Consider the following 21,577-nt stretch of genomic DNA (forward strand, 5'->3'; position numbering starts at 1 on the left):
GAAATGTGATGCTTTTCTAGGGTACATTTGTATCTCTTCATGAAAATACTTGTTTTTGTTCTTTTCTTCCAAAATACTTAACCAAGGCATGTTTCATTCACCGTTTTATTTTGTTTGAATTAATTTCTGGTGTAAATACTTAACAATGCCCATCCCCACCCCCCCCCCCCCCCCCCGCCCCCACAAAAAAAAAAAAAGAAGAGGAAGAAGAAGAAGAAGAAAAAATGAATGCTATGAAGTATTAACAACAAGTCGCAATTCTCAAGCTACACAGATCCCTGTGTTTTTTTTCTTCCTGATTAAAACCATCTCAAAGCTTTGCACATGGGTGCTTCTATCCTGAAAAAAGTTTGATCTTCGGGATATACCACATGGAACATTTTGACAGATATAAATATATATAAGCAGACTACAAAATGATTGCTTTGTGAGGACATGACCAGTAATTGGACATTATGACTAGCTGACCCGTCCCGTCATTTGAACATCTCCATAGAGTTTGTATCAATGTACCCTGTAAAAAGTACAATTCATCCATGTTGTATCTCCACCTCCACGTGAACACTACTCGCACCCAACTTTGAGGGCACTATTCATAAGCTTTTCTCTGTCTCATTTTCTCTCTGACACACACACTCACACACTCACACACACACACAGACACACACAAACATACACACATTCAAACGCACAATCTTAGGCATAGCTGTGTAACTGAATCTGGCTCTTTTTAACTTACGAGTTACATAGACGTGCCATCACTGGTAATACTCACATGAACTCCTGTAGTGCCTTGTGCTACACTTTATACCCTTTCTTATACAACCAGGTACAGGAACATAGGTCATCATTTACCAAACTAAAAACATAAATAAAAACTGACTCTAGTGTACATATATTTACATGGCGGTCATCGAAGGAATATCAGCAAGGCTGCAAAACAGAGACCACTAAATTGATGCGTACTTTGTGTTTTTGTCTTCTTTCCTCTTTTCTCAAAGAAAAACTAATTGTTTACATCTGCTCATATTTCATAAATTGATAAGAAATTCTTCCTTTTTTGTGGGTCATGGTACCATCACTGTTATGTATTTCTCAGGTCTATTGCTTTGATGAGAGAAGATACTGCCCTGCTCTATCGGAGTGCGTTTCCATGCTTTGCATAGTAAGAGTTTCTGCAGCATATGATTACAGTCAAACACATATGCCACTACTCTGTCTCTACAACTTCAGTCAGTCATTGTTGCTATTTGATCCTACAATGGCATCAAAGTTAAATTCTTACTCATCTGTCAGTCATTGCAATAAGAGAGCTCAACAAAAACAACAACTTTCTGGCCCAAAGAGAAAATTTGAAAAAAAAAATGCAAAAAGGACTTATTTGCATCAAAACTATTCTGATTGTGCTGTGCTTAATCGAAAGCAGCACTGCAATAAGGGGATTGAACAAAAGTATCTAGACAAATATAAAAATTCAGTAATGCATTAATCACTGAAAAAACAGAAATTAAGAAGAAAAAAAAAAATCCTGAAATGTAAATGACATATCCCCCACTTGATGCCCAATATGGTCCAGATAAAAATCCTATCACAAAAATTAACCAAAAAGAACTGTTTTATTCATCACAATTCATAACAACTTGAAATAACCCCAAGACCTCAAAACCCTCAAACTGTTAAACTTTCGATGTCCAAACTACCAAATGATTTCCCATTAAAAAACAAGTTTTCTGTATAAATCATGTCAAGAATAAATCATGCCCAGGTAAGTAAAAATAGCTGAATAAAGCTACAAACTCTGCCACAGATATGGACTTAAATTTCAACCTCCACTAGAAAAGATGTCCAATACTGTTGCAAACATTACTTTGTGATCCTGAGCTCTGCATGGATCTAAAATAATTTGTCAATCCTAATAAACTCAATGATTTAACCCTCTCACCTACTAAAACTATGCAGATCTGGATATGAATGTAAACAAATTGTTATCATTTTTGGGAAGAAAAACATGTAGCCTCCAATGGAGCATGCTAGGCTTATGACTCTATCCAAAAAAAAAAAAAAAAAAATGAAGAAAAGAAAAGAAAAGAAATACAAAAACTGTTATCTACACATCAATTATCTGCGAGTCTCTGTTCCGTCCAAGCCGCGGGGTGATGCTGATACCCCTTCTCAGTTGCCGTCATACATCATACGCCTTGGCATGCCCGTTCATTTTCTCGTGCTCCGACATGATCTGCCCGTCAACGAGGTCGGAAGCAACCATCGGCAGCAAGTCTTTCTTGCTCACCTTGTTGTGCTCATACTTGGCCTGCAACAGGAAATCATACAACATGAATGGGGGTGAGATTCACAAAATTGAGCTTACATCAATTTCTCTACTCTGCATAATCTCCCAAATACCCCTTTTTTATAATTCTTTGAAAGAAAGCAACAGAAGGATTATCATTATCACTCTCAGTGTCACTCTGCCTCTGTCCTTCTCTCTGTTATTCCACTATCATTTCCAATAATCTCACAGCTGCTACTAATAATGCTATTTCCCTCACCACTGTTATCATAACTGTTATTTTCACTGTCAGCACTTTTACAATCAGCATCACTAGTATTACTGAAAACCATACATTAATATTCTCCCATCCCTTAATATCGTTAATATAATAACTGTAGCTACTGGGCACAGACTGTGTCTTACACAGCGCTAGTCATCTTAACCCATTGAAGACGGACTGATTTTGCTACAATACGCATTTCCCATAGACACCTGCCCGAGCATACACAGGAATTGTGCGTGCACCTACAGGACACGCATCTGGCCTTCGCGTCGAAGGAAGGGATGGCGGCAGCACACTAAGGAGGTATCAGAGCATGCATTTTAGTTGAAGAGGTCACCTACCAAATTGTAGCATGTGACCCCGAGCAGTGCTGTCATCATGCCGATGACGTTGAGGGGAGTGACCGGATTGCGTAGCATCACCAGTGAGATGAGGACGACGAAGATGCGCTTGGAGGCGTTGGCGATGGAGTAGCTGAGCGGCGTGACCAGGTTGAGGACGCTGAACGCAAAGATGTTCTGCGAGAAGTTGAGGAAGCCACTCGAGGAGAGCAGGGTCAACGTGTAAGGCCAGCTGACCGTCTGGAGCTGTGATTAGGAATAGTATTAATGGCAAGAGAATACTATGAGGCAATATCCTATAATGTAGCATGAACAAAGGGAATGACCAGAAAACCGCTTCTCACTTTGCAAGACCTATAACACCATACATTACCTAGGTTGTACATAATGGAAAAATCGTCTCTTCCTTTTATTTGTTCCAGTAGATAATGCTCTTAACACCAAGAGCTGAACTGTTTATTATCATATCTTTTTTTCTGCATGGCCTTTCCTTTTCTGACTGTACCAAATTCATACTTGATTTGTTATGTTTTGATTTATTGCACTTTACTCACAACAAATTGACTTTGTGTCGACTTGCTTATAGTAAGTTAAAGGACTGACCTATTGTTATGCGCACTATGCTGGCAAAGTCTGCATGAAATTAGGCTAGCCCAGACCTCTACATCTTAGCCCATGTGTTAGAACAGTCCATTTCCTTTCCTTCCCCCCCCCCCCTCCCCCCCCCCCCCCCTCCCTCCCCTTAGTCCACTTCTTTAGCTGCCTAGCTATGACGGTGCCCAATAATTGTGTACTCCATGCCGGTCCTAGGCTGGTCCAGTCCTCACCATTTTTCTATCCACGATGATCCTGCGGAAGTCGAGGAAGACCCAAATGGGTAGCAGCATGAGTGAACCAAGCTGTCCTAGCATCAGCAGCAGCCGTAGATGGTGGATCTTTAGGTCAGCTAGGGCCTGTTGGATGTACAGCAAAGGGGGGGGGGGGGGGGGGAGGAATAAAAGTGAGCATTTATAACCCATATTTTTTACAGAAGTCTACAGTCTAGATGATGGATTAAGTGTTAAGATATCCTGCCACCAATGACTGGATTATGTCGATAGTAAATAGATGTACAAATAAACAATCAATAGATTATTACGGTTGACAAAATGAATAAATACAGAGTAAATCTACAGTTGTACATATGAATTAATAATTACAAATAAAGGTTAAGTCATGAATAAAGACATTTAATTGGAAGGTGGGGTACTTATATATCAGACTAGAACAATGTTTCTTGCCATCATACTTTGAAAACATATTCTCATAACCCTGCTAGGCATAACATACTACCAAGTGCACTTTCTCAATGTAAATGCTGAGCACCTTCTTTGGTGAAGACAAAAATTGATTGCCTAGGTGGCTCTAAAAAAGAGAGAGGCCATATCTTGTAACCCTAGAGTCTCAACAAATCAAAATGCAATGCATCTAAAGATTTGCCTTACTAATAATGATTATGAGAGTTATCATCATGTGCAAGCTTCAGCACGGCAATTTTAACTGTAAAATACTCACTCACACACACACACACAAACATGCGCAAACAGACAAACGAACAAACAAACACATGAGAGACTTGATACAAAAACACATTTCTAGCACACACAACACACACAGACATGGTATGCACATGTGAGACTTGAGAAGTGAGACATGAGACGTGGCACAAAAAACCCATTTCTAACAGTCACTAGAGAGTTTAATAGTCAGCCGACATTGGAGGCATGGGGGGGGGGGGGGGGGGGGGATAGATGCAATCTTGTTCTTTCAAATTTCCCATAAAACCACCAGCATACAATGTAAGTATTTTCTCCCCAGATGTGCATGCAAACACAATGGCACGTGTCACGTTTCACCCTAAACTAATCAAAATCACAAAGTATTTAATAGCCTGTAACAGCATATTACAAGTTATTGATTCGGTAACAGGTGTGGCAAACTCAGAGTTTACTTGACAAACAACACTACATATTGGCAAATTGCAGTAATTGCCAATAGTACACTAAGCCTTCATGGTGATTATTTGATTACAACTGCAATAAAGAGAGATGAATTGCTCTCAATAAAGACAGCATATCCCATACTATGTAAACACATGCACCCACACACACCCGAACACAGTGACACATAAATTGCTTTCCACCTCCCTGATGAAAATACAGCTGTAAATCAACTGCGCTTCAGCAAAATCAGACTTATGTTGTACGATTGTAAGCTAGAGAAGCACTTTGAGAGCGCAGACCCCTGCCACGCAACTCATTTCCCAGAGACTCCAACTCTCCCGTTTTCAACGGAAGATCTCCCGCCGAAAAACCCATTTTGGCAAAATCTCCCGTTCTCCCGCCCTGGCTCTTTGTCTCCCGTTGGAAAGGATTTCTTACATATTTCTATCGTATGTTGAAAAAATAAGCCTTAGATAGCACCAGAGAGCATCTAGAACCCTGGGAATTTTGCGCTTCGCACACATCAACTTTGAGTCTCCCGTTTGCTAGGGGTTTCAGATGGGAGAATCTCCAGATCAGAAGATACTTTGGGTTGGAGTCTCTGATTTCCACCACTGATCTTGTTCTTCCATAGAGATCAGTGATTTTCACCCATACGCATGCTTGCTGAAGTCACTGGATTTTCTAATGTGTGTCTGGCTAGCACGAATTCTAAAACCTGCAAAAACATCTTCACAACTTTCTCTGCACATTGTGAATGGGTTGATTATTGCGCAATGCAAATCCAACAACCAGCGATTACGTTTTTGTGCCTCTTAGCTTGAAAAATTAATCATGCGAAAATAGTGATGTTTACAGTAGAAGCCTTTTGTTACGTCATCAACTTCTAGCTGTGTGGTGTGCCTCGCCCTAGCAGAAACTAGAGCACACACTTTAGTGTGTATATGAAAACCTAAAAATTGAACTCCAAATTTCATTGACCCCACCTGCCAAAATATCAAAAATCCTTCATAAAATCCACAAAAATTCCAGCATCACTAAAAATATGTTATTATCTGTTCCTTGTGTCATTCTTTAACCTTTCCTGTAAGTTTCATCCAAATCTGTTCACAATTTTCTGAGTTATTTTGTACAAAGACAAATAAACCACGCAACAAACCAACGGCAATGAAAACATAACCTCCGCCCTTGGCGGAGTAACAAATTATCACACTTCGTGCACGTACAATTACCTAACACACCATTTGACAGAGTCATTGGAATGACCACTGTGGTTACATAATCAATTGATTGCAAAATGAAACTCTCTTTAATATCTTCTAGAGTTTTGTGCAAGTGATATTTATCAATTTTAATATCAATTTGCATGGCCATAAGCTGTTAAACACTTGAAAGAGTTTGATCGCAAAATGGGTTAAATATCATCTTTAAACATTTGAAGTACATTATCATTTTAAATGCAAAATAGACCTTTCCAGTGATACCTCACTTCCTCAAGTCCTGTTACTATATATTCTTTATTTCTTCTTTGGGCCACCCAAATCTTAAATGCAAAGATTTTAGTGCCTCTGTAAAGGGCCACCAGTGAAAAAAGTTGAACGTTGAGCCCTGTTGTAGGTAATAGACATCACTTGTAAATACTGGCAGGTGAGAAGGTCTGATTAAGTTGAATCATGGTCGTAGGAGATGACTCCAACCCAACATTTCGCAACTATTGTGTCCTGACTGATTCAGATCTGGGAAATGGAACTCTTTGTAACCATGTAGTTTACATCTTGTGAATTACCTTCTGACATGTAAAGACTGCACAATCCTGGATTATAATAAGGACACATGCTGTTAAAGATACAAGCCAGATGCCTACAGTAAGAGTATGGCAAATACTTGCGTTTTTTGTTTTGTTTCGTTTTTATAACAATAGTAGCCCTTTTAGCCTGAACACTGCAAGGTCAGAGAACAATCATTACAACTGTTGAGTGAACACAGGATCTATTTGTAGGGTGTGGTCGCAGAAAGCAGCATTTCAGTTTTATTCCTGAATGAATTGGATGTCGATTACAATGAAGATTAAAGCATTGTACACCACTAGCATTAAAGCCAGATTACAATACAAAATGTACACTTTTGTAGTATGCCTCTGTCTACCTTCACTCTGCATCATAACGTACAGTAACTTTGGGGCTAGCTATGGATTTGTACACTGGTGGCACTATCCATACCTGCACAATTCCACAAGAGGTAGATCATTACCTCTGAGAACGTTTAAACCACACACTCTCTCTACTTCAAGGGCCAGGTTCCTGGTGGAGCTGTAACAAAAAGAGCCCTAGATCTTCATCAGAAGTGGTGTGCAGAATCAAATGTCCATCATCCCCACTCCCTGATCAATTCAGCCCATTCAATCAGTTACTGTATATATGCCATATTCAGAAACTGTATATGGCACATATACCATACCATATATATACCATATACCATATACATACATGTCACAGCTGTACAGTGATATGCAAAAGAATCATGCATGATTCATTGGCATATCACGACTCGTAACACAATCTGCAAATTATGGTTAAAAATTGCAATCAGGACCACTGCAATAAAATTGGCAGGAAGTATTAAAGGGATGGTACAACTGTGGTTTAATTGGAGCTGCAGGTTTTCAACTTTATGTGTGTGTGTGTGTGTGTGTGTGTGTGTGTTTGTGAGATAATGAGAAACCTCAATGAAATATAAAAGAACATAGAATTCTTACGAGGAAATCACACTTTATTTGAATCATTATTATTTGAATGATAAAGTTGGTCCTGAAATGGCTGATATCAAAAAAAGCTACCCTAATGAAATGTGCCATGCCACAAATTTTATTAGGATCTCTTTGTTTTACCTTGTTTTTGGATATCTCAGTCATTTCAAAACCAATTTTCATCAAATAAACTTTCAAATCCCCTATGCTCTTAAACATTTTACAGAGTGGTTTCTAAACATCTCACCAAACATTAAAAGCTGAATGCTCACCTCAACCAATACTATATACCATCCCTTTAACTCTTTTAACAAAGGAGAGAACTTGGCTAAACTTGGATCCAATGAACACATTTAAATATTGATAATATCGTGAATATCAGTCAATCCATGAAATCATTTTTCCTGACTACACTACAGGTTGACCTTTCACCCCTTTCCTCCTTGTACTGTATGACTGTATGTAGTAATATACTAATGATGCACAGGATAGAGTGTGTTAGTGAAGGTGCGGCGCGCTCGAGAGTATTGACAATGGTGCGACATGCACGAGGCGCAGCCGAGTGCATGTTTGCAACCGTTGTCAATACTCGAGAGTGAGCCGCACCTTCACTAACGCCACGAAATAATCCTGTGCATCATTAGTTTTATAAAACTAGCAGCACCCGTGGAAATCCACGGGTCTGAGGGTTTTATTTTTTTTTTTCTCATAATACGATTTTGCACATTTTTATTGAAGAAATAAAAAGAAAAGTCTTCTCATTCTTTCATTAATTGTGCTGTCTTCTAAATGACCACCCTTCCCAGAAATTTTATAATACATTTTTGTAGTATATGCCCGGCGATCCGGTCCATTGGTAGGGATCATTCCTGCCACTACTTGCTTTTATTATAGAACTCAGTTTCGAGGGGTTATTTGCACCCGTTGAAGTCCAACAGTTGTCTTGTTGCCCCTCACCCCTCCCCCCCCCCCCCCCCCCCCCCCCCCCCCCCCCCCCCCCCCCGGCCCTCACGCACTCACACATTTCCACCTCCGCAGGGCAAAAAACAAAAACATTCAGGGAAAAATTACCAAAAACGCAAATGAGATTCCCCGAAAGTTCTGCCCACAGGTTGTTCCCGTCAAAACGGGAAGATATTAACACTATGACTTTGATTACCCCCTGCTCTTGCATCCACGCGGGCACCCGCGGGAATCCACGGCTGGTTTCAAGGCCTCGGTTTGTTTTGTGTTTTTTTTTTTTCATGTTTCTTTTCCCCACGTTATGAGAGAAAAATAAGATATTTTCGTCTTCATAATTTTGCTCCCTCCTTTTTGTTTTTAATCACCAAAACTTAGCTTGATATATCATATAGAACTACATCTGCTTCAGACAGTACATTATCATAATCAATATTAGGCCTACAATTATTGCTCCTATTATAGTTATTATTATATTATTATTATCATTATCCTTATTATTATTATTATTATTATTATTATCATTGTTATTATTTGGGGAGGGGGAGATCATAGTCATCAGGTTTAATAGGCACCCGTGGGAGTAGGGTCTCACGACCTCGTATTTAATATTTTTCCCATGTTATGGAAGAAAGAAGAACATATATACATCACTGCATTCGTCTTCATTTGCTCCCTCTTTTTTTTGTGTCACCAAAACTTGGTTTGATAGACCATAGAACCACACATTCTATTTCCACTTGCAATTTTAAAAATAGGCGGTCGGCAAAGCGAGGTTTTCCTCTACGTCCGCTCATCTTATGAATATGTATGATTACAGCAGCTCTGCAGTAAACGAATGGACACAGCTGCGCGTGTAATCTGATATGGAAGGGCAAATATATTTAGCCGCGTCCTAAACAGTCTGCGTACAAATGACATCGGACTTGAGAGCAAACGGCGAGCAAACTAAATGACGTACCTGAGCTGCATATAGTATTCTGCAGTTGTGCAAAATACAATTACATAACAACGTTCGTTGTTTTCATTTGGGGACGCCAATAATGGCGAACTGTACGTAAATGCCCTTGTAGTCCATATCACGCACACACAGATTCGTGTAACCATCATCAATACATTCAGTACACGTAACAGGCGGAGGCAAAGGTACATCACAGAACTATACACACAGTGTAGAGTGTGTAGAGTTCTGCGAGGTACATTGTGTGTGTGCGTGCCCGTCCGCCGGAAGATGTCAGAGATTTCGCTGCACCATCATCTTTAGTATCCCCCAGTGTCTCTGCAAGCTAAAAGATGGAAGATCGAGAAAGCAGGAGGCCAGCGCAGGTTCCGTGAATATTGAAACGCTCGGCTCTTTCGTCACGCACAAAAATGCATTATGCATGTTGCTAATTAATTTTTCTTTTTCGCCCTCGACGTCGACACGGAGGCGGAGAGGGGACGAAACCCGCGCCATTCGATGAAGGATACTCTCCTGCGGCCGACGGCACCGGTCGCAGCTGCCCGGAGCCGACGGCTCGGGAGGAGATAGACAAACCAGCAACGCCGAAATAAAACAGGAAATACATAAGGCCGCGACAACAACAACAACTTCGAGTATTATAGTATAGGATGGGTCGAAAACTAACAGCATTATTCACGTACCTTTGTGGGTCAATACCAGTCAGCTACATGTAGCACTCGCTCAAAAGTCAAGATGTCCGAAGACGTTCGTCCCAAACATTTACGCACGTCGCACTCGGAAATCCCGCACACTCACCTAGTACTGTACGTACGTATAAGAGTATACGTACGCCACGTACTGTTATGCACAAGAAAGGCCGCCGGCTGTTGTGGCAGCCCGCGGCCCAAACTAGAAGTTGTTTACAGGATTGACAGCGCGTATAGTAGCGCGTGACGCACTTGTAACAACTGATTGAGTGCGCACTGCTAGTGTAAAACATTGTGACGTACGTCAGGCCAGGGAGGTGGAAGAGAGACTCTTCTTAGTGCTTACCTGAAGAAAATAATGCACGCACACGTGACTCATTTCAGCGCTTCCAATTGGCTACATTCTAGAACCCATTTTATAATACATTATAATACTCACCTTCTTGGAATACACATTCTGCAGGGCAAAAGTTATCGTAGACGCTAAGGCTGCCATGAGACCGAACGTGTCGAAGGAGAGCTCTGTCAGAGTGGCAATCATCACACCAAGGATGATGGGGAATAACGACAGGTAGATCTGAGACCAACACAGGGTGGGTAACAAAAACAAACAAACAAAAACAAAACATGGTAACATTTCTGGTAATGAATGAAACCAAAAACTATAACAATCATATACACTTCTTCATCAAATGAAATTACTGTATACGCCATATATTTCGCGAGTCTAAATTTTCGCGAATCGGGACTTCCCGACGATTTAGCTTGTGGTTAAATTCGCGATCGTGGAGTCCTGTACTAAACGGAGAAGTGTACACGCATATGTCACAGTCACATCGCGATCAGAGTCAATATTTTCGCGTGTCTTTAATTTCGCGACTAGCACCTGACTCGAAGAAATTTGCGAAAATAAAAACCTCGCGAAATATTTGGCGTATACAGTATAAGATACAGAATGAAGGGGGGGGGGAATGTCCACAGAATGTCAGAAAGAGGCTTTCAACTTTTTCAACTGAAAGGGGTACTAAATGTAGACCCTTAACAATAGCTAGTCACATGTGTACATCATATTGTAGCCAGTCTACCTACAGTTGATATTTGTCAAAGGCCCTCTTGCTGTACAATTACAATTACCACCACAAATCATTATGTTCCAGCACGAATAAATTTACAACTTATATTTGTTTACCAAGTTCAGCTAATGAATAACATTTCAAATGGTATCCTGTACACTTCTGCAGAAGAAAACTTCCTACACAAAAGATAGTTTCTGAAGCAGGGGTATGAAATACATGCACAGCAAATTGTGATGTCATACCAGGAAAATTATTCCCTGTATACAAGCACATAAAATACACTGAAGATACAGATGTACATTACTGTACAAAATTTTGTTGACTGCACTTTGTCCTTTCCTTTGACACTGTAAGTGCACAATAGCTGGACTATTTTAGAATGTGAGTGCTTTATGTGATTGCAATACAAGATTTTAGTTTACATTAGCTCATATTCAAACTTCCATGGTTTGCTAATTTTCTGTGAGAAGGAATTCACACACAACTGATTTTCTGTGAGATGGAATTCACACACAACTGATTTTGAACTTTTTAAATGCTATTTGCTCTGTATTGGAACAGAAGTGTACTCAAAACTTTTTATGTGCTACTTCGGTCAAATGGAACCATGGAAAACTATTAATCCAATGTGTGATCTGGAAATAATATGCAAGCATCCTCAAAAAGAAAAAAAATCCAAGTGACTAATGACATCATATCCACTCAGATAAAATAGGCCATTGGAATTTTCAGCAGACACACCCTTAACAAACAAAAACACTGCAACCTGCAATGTACCTGTCAGATATACATGTACCGTACCGTGGTACTTCTCAAAATTTCTCAGGTAACTATCAAGTCATTAAAATATGCTGAACTATGTATCTTTAATTCTAAACCTTACACTTTGAATATAACAAATGGTATCATGTTACACACCTTCATGTTGAAACCTACCTGTATCAAATCATACAATAAATATGAATTGTACTCATATTTGACCAGTATGTGTTATAAAATGGGTAGCGAGAATCCTGTAATCTCATTGGTTGAGTACTATGTGAGGATTTTCTACTGGCCACACGCTGCCTCACAGTGGTAAAGATGCTATCGCACACTTGTAGCAAGAGTATGTGCACTTGAAACAAAGGTTTGCGCACTAAGCAAGTGTTTGCGCACTCGGTACGAGATGCCTATTGCCTGAAAAATCATGCATCCAGTACTTTTGCCATGCATCCAGTAATTACTGGATGCATGATTTCGGGCTCTCTATGGCAAGCCAAAAGGACATCACATCTAGTAAATTTGCCATTGGGTAACATGACCGAAAAATTGTTTTTTGGCAAAAAATTGTCCCCATTCTATAACACAGATGACGCACATGTCTTTTCGTGCATCAGTTGGAATAGTGTTACTGCGGTAACTATGGAATTTAGCCTAAAATCACTTGGCTTCGCCTCGTGGGTTAAGCACTCCATAGTTACCTTATGCACACAATTCCGATCGATGCACTCAGACCTGTGCGTCATTTGTGTACTGACTACTTGTGCCTGCACGTTTTGCCACTTTGCATCAATTATCTGCAATACAGTTGAATGTATCCAATAGCTGTAGACAAATCTGTCAAAATGCATGAAATTAACCCCCCCCCCCCACTTGATCTCTTCCTCAACCTATGTTCTTGTATTCCCTTCACAAATCATCCATCAACAACCAGTCGCAGCGGACGACTATAATTAACTCCCCTGAAACCCACCACTTAATATTCATGAAACTTGACATACATATTCATAAGACATGTGCGGATGTTAATGTAGCCCTGTTCGCTTTGCCGAAGACCTATTTTTGAAGTTACAAGTGAAAATAAATGAGGTATCTTGTCAGAAATCTCGGAGCAGCAAACGAGAATAATGACGTCATATTCTAAGAAAAACTGATTCGCACTTGCACAATGAATCGACTTTCCCATGCTGCTTCGATCCAGTGAGCTGATTGGTCGATGCAATGCAGCGTACTGTTACTGTGCGATGCGAGGTGGCTGCTGCGGATGCCTAGTACACTGCACACGCATGCTATGAGAGTGGGACGCGGGGTGTCGATAAGTACAATGTAGCAGTGTGCTGCAGGGGACTTCGCCACCTCAAAAACAAGCACTTACGTTATCAGAACTGGCCTATTAAAAAGAATGTAGCAAAAATGTGAATATCTATCAGCTATGATACCAGTTGCAAATTCATGACATTGGATTATTCGGACTTTACGCAGATTTTACAAGTGACATTACAACTACGAATTCAATTCCCGGTCGCGGTACGAGTTACGATCAGAGCACAGCAGTGCCGTATGGCACTGAAGTACAGGTGACGTGAGAGCGAAAAAGATGTGGGTACGTGGGACTGTACCCTGTCTTCCCAAGTGCGAATGACTATGAAATTTCGTGCTCGGAACGAAGGTAGAAAGTGCACCACTTTTGATTATTTCCAGACATATCCGGACGCATGACTTCTCGAATGTGATATTTTAGAGTTCCGGAAAGAAATACATCTCTACTTAGTAACATACTTGAAAGTTTTTTGTTGTTCACGAAGTCAAAATGTGAAATTTTAGCAACGATTTCTGACAATTATTTTCCGTTTTGAGAGTGAAGTTATGCTCCATTTTGGAATATTTTATCGTCGTTATTTAAAAAAGGTAACATAATGGCAGGTTAAAATGAGGTTTTTTACTTTTTATGACCGTTTGGATTATCAAAAAATATGAATAAATAGTTAAGTTACAGCAGTTTTGCTGCGACACTTTCCTAGCGGTTTTCGTGCGAAACGTGTTCATTCAAGAGGAAAGCCAGGTCAGGTCAAAATGAAAACAGTGAGTTACTTGCACCCGTCCGCTGTGACTGCAACATTAGCACCAGAAGATTCAACAACTGATTATACTTTACAAACTCTCTATTTCAGTCTAGTACCACGGTCTCAAGATCACCAGCATTCTTTCTAAATTTCCCTTCGTCTAAAGTGCTTCCTTCCTACTCAAGCCCTTTCTTTCCTACTCCTACTTCTTCTGTCATCATTATAAAAGTGTAATGTGCAGCTCTCCATGAAAGTTTTTTTTTTTTTTTAATTAATCTCAACTCTTATCTTAATGGCTTTTTATAAAGCATAAAGTACAGCACATCATTCTTATACAGTATTGTATACTTGGCTTGTTTTATCGTGCCAGGAAGAGGAAACCTACAAACTTATCATGCATCTTGGGCAGACGTGCACTTACATGTATACCCAGATAAGATTTGTACACAGTACATTGCACCCAAGCCAAATCCAATGTAGAAGTGGCACAACTGATGAGTGAGCAATGAATATGTCAGCCCTGCGAGTATAAAGAGAGAGAAAACACTTTGGCCTATTGACCGATTCGGGTTCGTTGAGGGCAGCAGACATTTCATGGCACTGGGCGCAGCCATAGTGGGTGTCTGAGCCGACCCCCCCTGCTCTCCCCCACCACGGGCAACATGTTTATCACGCACTTGTAACAAAGGTTCGCGCACTAAGCAAGCATTCGCGCACTCAGTAAGAGACGCCCATTGGCTAAAGCAGTTTTTCATTCTGCGCGCGTGCTAATGTAGGGAGAGGGGTGGGGAATGGGAAGGGGGGGGGGGTCGGCTAAGACACCCACTATGGCTGCGCCCATGCCAAAAATACACATAGCGTGTCACAGAATCGGTCAATATTCACGAAGGTGGTTTAAAGGGATGGTACAGTATTGGTGGAGATGAGAATTGGGCTTTTAACTTTTAGCGAGATACCAAGAAAACACTTCTGATATAGTACAGAGCATACCATTTTAAGAGGAGTTCAAAGTTTATTTGATGAAAATCGGGTTTGGAATGACTGAAACATCAAAAAACAAGTAAAAGAAACATCAAGAAACATCAAAAAACAAAATGACTGAAACATCAAAAAACAAGTAAAAGTAAAACAAAACGATCGTAATAAAGTGTGGGTCCCACACTTTATTAAAATCGCTCTTTTTTGGATATCTTAGCCATTTCAAAACCAATTTTCATCAAATAAACGTTGAATTCCTCATAGAATTACATGCTCTTTCATATTTCATAAGAGGTTTCTCATTATCTCACCAAAAAAATGTTAGAAACCTGAAGTTACATGGACATGTTGTAGGTCTCAATCAAAACTATATACAATCCCTTTAAAGTCAAAGCCACGGTCTAAATTTTGTCCATGGACTAAAACATGTGTGAAAAAGGCGTATCAACATCTTACACACGCTAGTATCAATGCGTGAGTTATCATTGGATGTCTATTGGTGTCCCTTGCATTTATGCAGAAGAAATTTACAGAAATGGAAACCATGGACTAAATTCAAACACCTTTGTGAATATGGGCCAGAATGTCCAAAATTAGCATTGTGATAATCAAAGACATAGCTCTCACCTTTCTGGTTTGCTTCTCCCCAAGCACAATTCTTGATAATACGACTGTGAATATAGGCATTGTTGCTTTGACTGCATAAAGAAAAGAAAAGGAAACAAAAATACAATTTTAACACAGCAAGCCATACATTGTATCTTGTAATTGTCTAGGGTTACAGTACACACTGGGTATACAACGTAGGATGGGGGCACGGGGGTGGGTAGTTGGGTAATTCCATAGACAGATACAACCTAGCAGCAAAATTCACCATTATTGCCGTGTCCAATGCAGGTACAGTTATAGTGTAAATCGATGATGAGCTAGTTCGTACACCTTCATGGATATCCCGCTTTGCCGTGTGGACGCACGTCGCAGTTCAGGGGGGCAAGAGCTTATCCTCGAAATTAGCTTAATTTATGTTAGATATCACTGCCTGAACATCACTTTTGCATGACATACCAAAACATTTTGCTCACATTTGTATGACATCAAACTACTCTATGTTGAAAGTATAACTCTAGTATTGAGTACCCTAGTTTAGCACCTTCTATAATACCTGCGTGCATCCAGATAAACCTGCTACATTACATGCTGCATGGGGTGGGGAGATTTAGATTGTAAGCATACCGGGTATTATAGCTTAAACAACAACCTTGACAAAACACAATTTGATGAACATACACCCGTATGCCACCCGATTGCCAGGAGCAAGCGAAAATCAAAGTCAGGCAATTGTTTTGGAACAAAGACAAAAAAAAAAAAAAAATGTTTGCTCAAATTGGGCAAGCAACAAGTTTTGAAGCAAACTTTTTTCCCTCTTTCCCCCTTCACACTCATAAAGGCAACTACTGTGAAGCCCAAAGATAATGACTGTTAAGAAATGCAACACACTTAATTTCATTTAGCACATACATGTACCGATACATTGTAATACTTGCACTGTACATGAAGAAGTCACAATGCAATGCAACACTAAGACTCAATTGAACCAAGTTTGTTTAATACTCCAATGTGGTTGAGCGTACAAACCAACAAAAAACATGCTGTTTATTCAAATGATTACACTATAATGTTTGACTTGACTTCCACGTGATCTTAATGTGGACTTCCTTTTTGGGCAAGTAAAATTCATGTTCGGGCAAGTGTTCTACAACAATTTGAAAACCTGCTTGTCCGGAGAGGCAAATGATAAAAAGAAAAGATGTTATGTAAAAGTGAAGCACCCTGTGGATTATGTAACTGGTTACTGTCATTTATTTCCTGCACCTGTTTGGGGATCTGCTGGTCATACTGACAAAGGCATTATGTGCAGTACTTAACCACAAAACCTGACAGTTTTGATAGCATGCAAACTTGCACAAGGTATAACCCACAATGCAAATAACACAGGTTTTGTGAAATGTGGTTTGCAATTTCCTAATTATAAAGTACAGAACAGGACTTTCATCAAATGATAAAAGTCCTGGCCAACAGTAAGGACCCCATGCCATGCATGCTGTGTATACACGTATCTAAAATAGCATTCTACATTCAGAGGCTGCCATTAATTGCCACGTTGTGGCAGTGCCACGTTGTGGCACTAGCTACACAGCATCAGTGTGTTATAAAGGTCCGTTCTTCTGGGGATGTTCCAATGTTAAGTGTGGTTCCATGAACCTCTCATCATAGGCCTTGTTGAGTGAGATTTATGAGCGGATCTAGTCAGAACAGACGTCTGACATGGACTCACACACTTTTATTGAGACAACCCTCATAACAGCTACAAAATATCTAAAAATTCAATGTTCCATCTCAGATCTAATATGTTTTACTCACATGAAATTGATTGCTTGTTCAGACTCAAATTTGGCATTATCATCTATAGCGAGTCATAAGGCAATGTCCATGGGGCAAAATATGCAACGTTAACTGCAAAACCTGTGCATCGCTGCAAAAATCACAAAAACTGGGGAAGTGCTTTGTAGCAAGTGCGGCATGTGCATAGAAGGCGTTGCACAATTCTTGTCGTCTGCTACAGCATTCATTTACATGCATGTGCTGCTTGAGTGTATCGCCGCATGGCTGTGTGACCTTTTAAAGTGCACAATGATTACCATCCGGGTAACTTCTGCCTTTACCAAGTGGAGAAACAAGAATTACAGTGTGCGGATGAAGCAATAGATCATAGTTTTTGGTTGTTGTTGTTGTTGTTGTTGTGTTTGTTTGGTTTTTTTTTTTGGGGGGGGGAAGTGCAAGTTGTAAATTGTACATATAAGTCAAAATAGATAAAAAATAAACAAAGCAAAAATCACCAAAATTACATTTACAGTAGTACTGTACAGCGTACATGTACATGATGTGGGTCTGAGTTACCAGGGAGGTGGAAAGCCACCCCCCTGGAGTTACTAAACATACCGTACAATGTATCTATGTAACGTACAGTGTAATCAATACAAAATTTGTGTAATCGCACCAAGTCACAAAGTTTGGAAATGGCCAAACATACGGCACAGTCGCTATCAAAAAGAAAAAAAGAAAAAAAAGAAGAAATTGAGGGAACCACCTCTCAAAGGCAAAAGAAACAGCCTCAAGTTCTTTAGGGTTGCTAACATACATTGTAGCAATATTGCTACAATATTGCCATGCCACGCCATTGCCACTACAAATTGTACCATGTCCCACTGTACCAGTCATGTCATGTTAAACTCAGCTCTAGATGCCAAGGTCACACAGAGCAGAGCAGCTACCATGAGATTTATTAGCACATCACATCAGTAGTGCCCGAGGGAGCAAAGCGACCAAGCAGAGGGAAAGCACTGGATGGGATGTCCCCTCCCATGGACATACAAGTATCAAGGTCCATAGGAGCTTTAGCCTTTTCAAGCTACATACATAATATAAATTGTGCAATCTCAAGCACACTTACTACAGTATGTACACGTGTATTTACTTTTATGCCAGTTTAGCTGTCTATTCTCATCTTAACTATTAAAAAAAAAGAGAGAACAAAAATGAAAACAAAAACAAACTCAAAATATGACTTTTTTGTGGGACCTTGGAAATCCATGTTTTGGGTGGTTGCTTTGAGTAAGGTGTGAGAAAAAGCTTGTCAGGCATGCGACTGTGAGAAAGACCCCTGATACGTTCAATAGCTTACTGGTAAGGCGTGATGGTACATGAACTTGTATTAATATCCACATCATTAAACTTTGACTGAAAGATTAGTCTGTATCTCAGGGGCGGACCCAGGAATTCCGTAAAGGGGTGGGGAGTGCAAAGCAGTTTATTGTCGCTGGGGCAACAAGACCTTGTACAATGTATCTACAAAATGTCAAATGTTCAGGAGAGCAAAAAAACATGGCAGCCAAAGCACTGTATCAAATGGGAAAGCCTTTCCTTTTACATGCTGTGGTGGCTTCATTTTTTGGGTAAGACTGCTAGGATTTGGACAGGACGATCACTTAAACTGATTATCTGGTCATTTTCACAAAAATTTCAGATACGAGGTTTTGTCACCCCAGCGACATAATGTTTTTCTGGTGTTACTTCCAGGTTTAATCAGTTGACAAGCAAAACGAAAAAAAGGCCATAACAAGAATTTTCTTGTGCCACTTCTGGGCATCATCAGCTGATTTACAGTGTAAAAGCAAGCAAAAAAAAAAGGCTTTTCTTACACCATGTCACATGTGCAATTTTCTGGTGCTACTACAGTTGGCTGACAAAGGATGTGTCCCCTCTCCCAATGTAGGGAGATTTTTTATTATATTGGTCATCTTGCAATTTCAGGCATAATTTATTTTTTTTTAAGAAAAAAAAGGGGGGCGCACACGAACCCGGTGCAACCCCCTTTGATTTCTTTTTCTTTTTACAATGTACTTCTTTTATTTAGAAATAAAGAAAACAAAATCGAAGGGGGTGTGCGCCCGGTGCGCCCCCCTTGCATCGACCACTGTATCTTGTTGTCAGAGATACAATGTATATCAAATGGAGACTAGGTCTGCCGTCCGGAATTCCCTCCTACATTGTTGTAGGACAAGTTGTCATATGTTTATGCCTATGGAGGAGGGCCGTAAAAGTAAAAAAATGATTGAAAAAAAAACTCCTCCGGACAATCAGATTTTTCTGTCTAATCTACGGGTGCTGTTCGTTATTCCGAAGGTTCGCTATTCCGAAGGTTCGTTATTCCGAAGGGTCGTTAATCTGAAACACGCAAATTCCCTATACCTACAGGTTCGTTAATCCGAAAATAAAATAGGGTTCGTTAATCCGAAAATTTGTGTCGTTATTCCGAAGGTTCGTTATTCCGAAGATTGGTTAATCCGAAAATGAAATTCGGAACAATGAACCTTCGGAATAACGAATCTTTGGAATAACGAGCTGCGGCCGGCCTGTAACCTAATCTACACGAGCACGTCTAGTCTCCTACTAGCCCCGGAGACCCGCCGCTCTGCGGCGGGGTCCTGGCGGCTACCCCGCAGTTTCGTTCAAGTGAGAATCACGAACAACTCCCTATTGCCACATATACGGCAACTTCACAAATAAACCATGGCTAAATGTTCATCATAAACACAGTGACAATATAAAATGAAATATACACTACCCCATTGCCTTGGTCCTTCTCACCAATTTATCTGGAAACTGCATAATTTTCCACATTTTTTAGGAGTAGGCGGTCTGCCCTAGTGGAGAGCTTTGCTGCTATTTTGAACGTGTATATCCATCAGTACGCATCTACGCATGCGTAAACAATGACGTCAACGTTACGGACGCAGAAGGATATGAATAATGCATCATCGCACGGTGAATATGCATCATGTAGCGAGTAATACAGCTGTCAATGCACTGCACTGAATGCATTGTGTGCGCATGTGCAAGTGATTGTGAGTTTTAGTGAGCATCGGTGAGCTGAAGATATTTGCCTTATAAGACAGCATTTTCTGCATCATAAGCAATGAAATGCATCAAACAGTCGCCGATGTGAATCATTTAGGTTTAGTCGACCCATGTAAGTATTCCCAGTAGTTTTTGTTGAAAAATTAAGGAAATACAGCGCCGGAACGGCACCCGTTTGGTACAACATTAAAATATCGATGCCAAAACGGCGCAGCCCCAACACTGTACGTTGTACGTTGGGGCTGCTGGTCGCAGTTAGTCTCCTACATGAGTAGTTTAATGTTAACCCAACTACTACTGTCCATAATTTGACCATAGTGCCATCCAAAATTCAACTGCCTGCTGCAGTAGATCATAGACTCTTGGTTAAAAACCTTAATGCTTTTGCAAGCAGTCAAAGGTTGAACCTTGACTTGGTGTGAGTTTTTAATCACTAACGATTTATGGAAAATGGTGACACTTGCTTGGCTGTTGTTATGTCTGCCTGAACATGCACAAACTCACCTGTGTGTGCGAATGACACAGACACTTTTAATATACTAAACTCTGCAGAAACCGAAGAAAAGAACTTCCCAAATGCAAGGGGCAGCACCAATACGTAAAATTGTCTTCTGTCTATGATTTCTAGTGCTGGAACGTTCCACAGTCTTAGAATGGGCTCCAAAAGTATGGCCACGGCAAGCATGTGCGTCATAGAAACAGTCGTTGGGTAAGGGAATTCCTTGAATAAATGCTTGTTAATCACATTTTGGCCGAGGCTGCTGAAATACCACATCAGGCAAAGGAAACACAGCCGGGCCCCTTCCCTGTAAGCATCCTTTCCAAAAGCCGCCGGCGCCATGCTCGTGGATGTCGACAGCACAACTACAACTACCGGTATGCACTACAGATGCGCCGCACTCGGTTCAGACAGGGAGGTGGTTCAGACTCCGCACTGGCCACTGCACTGCACTTCGCACTGTCATACGAAGCCTGAAGAAAAGAAG

The 21,577-nt window shown here is 40.4% G+C and overlaps 1 protein-coding gene across 1 annotated transcript; it reads right to left on the reverse strand.

Moving 5' to 3' along the window:
* Nucleotides 1–636: 636 nt before the first annotated feature.
* Nucleotides 637–21,439, reverse strand: LOC139742275 (solute carrier family 35 member E1-like). The gene is made up of 6 exons (XM_071652854.1): nt 21,096–21,439; nt 15,741–15,811; nt 10,674–10,811; nt 3,724–3,849; nt 2,897–3,142; nt 637–2,311 (listed from the first exon to the last, which is right to left on the reverse strand). The coding sequence occupies exons 1-6, from the start codon at nt 21,430–21,432 to the stop codon at nt 2,183–2,185; spliced, it is 1,047 nt and encodes a 348-aa protein (XP_071508955.1). The 5' UTR covers nt 21,433–21,439; the 3' UTR covers nt 637–2,182.
* Nucleotides 21,440–21,577: the final 138 nt, after the last annotated feature.

Source organism: Diadema antillarum, unplaced genomic scaffold (assembly GCF_040938485.1).
Source record: "Diadema antillarum isolate AM-2024a unplaced genomic scaffold, OU_Dant_1.0 seq00000993_RagTag, whole genome shotgun sequence".
Classification (NCBI taxonomy): Eukaryota; Metazoa; Echinodermata; class Echinoidea; order Diadematoida; family Diadematidae; genus Diadema; species Diadema antillarum.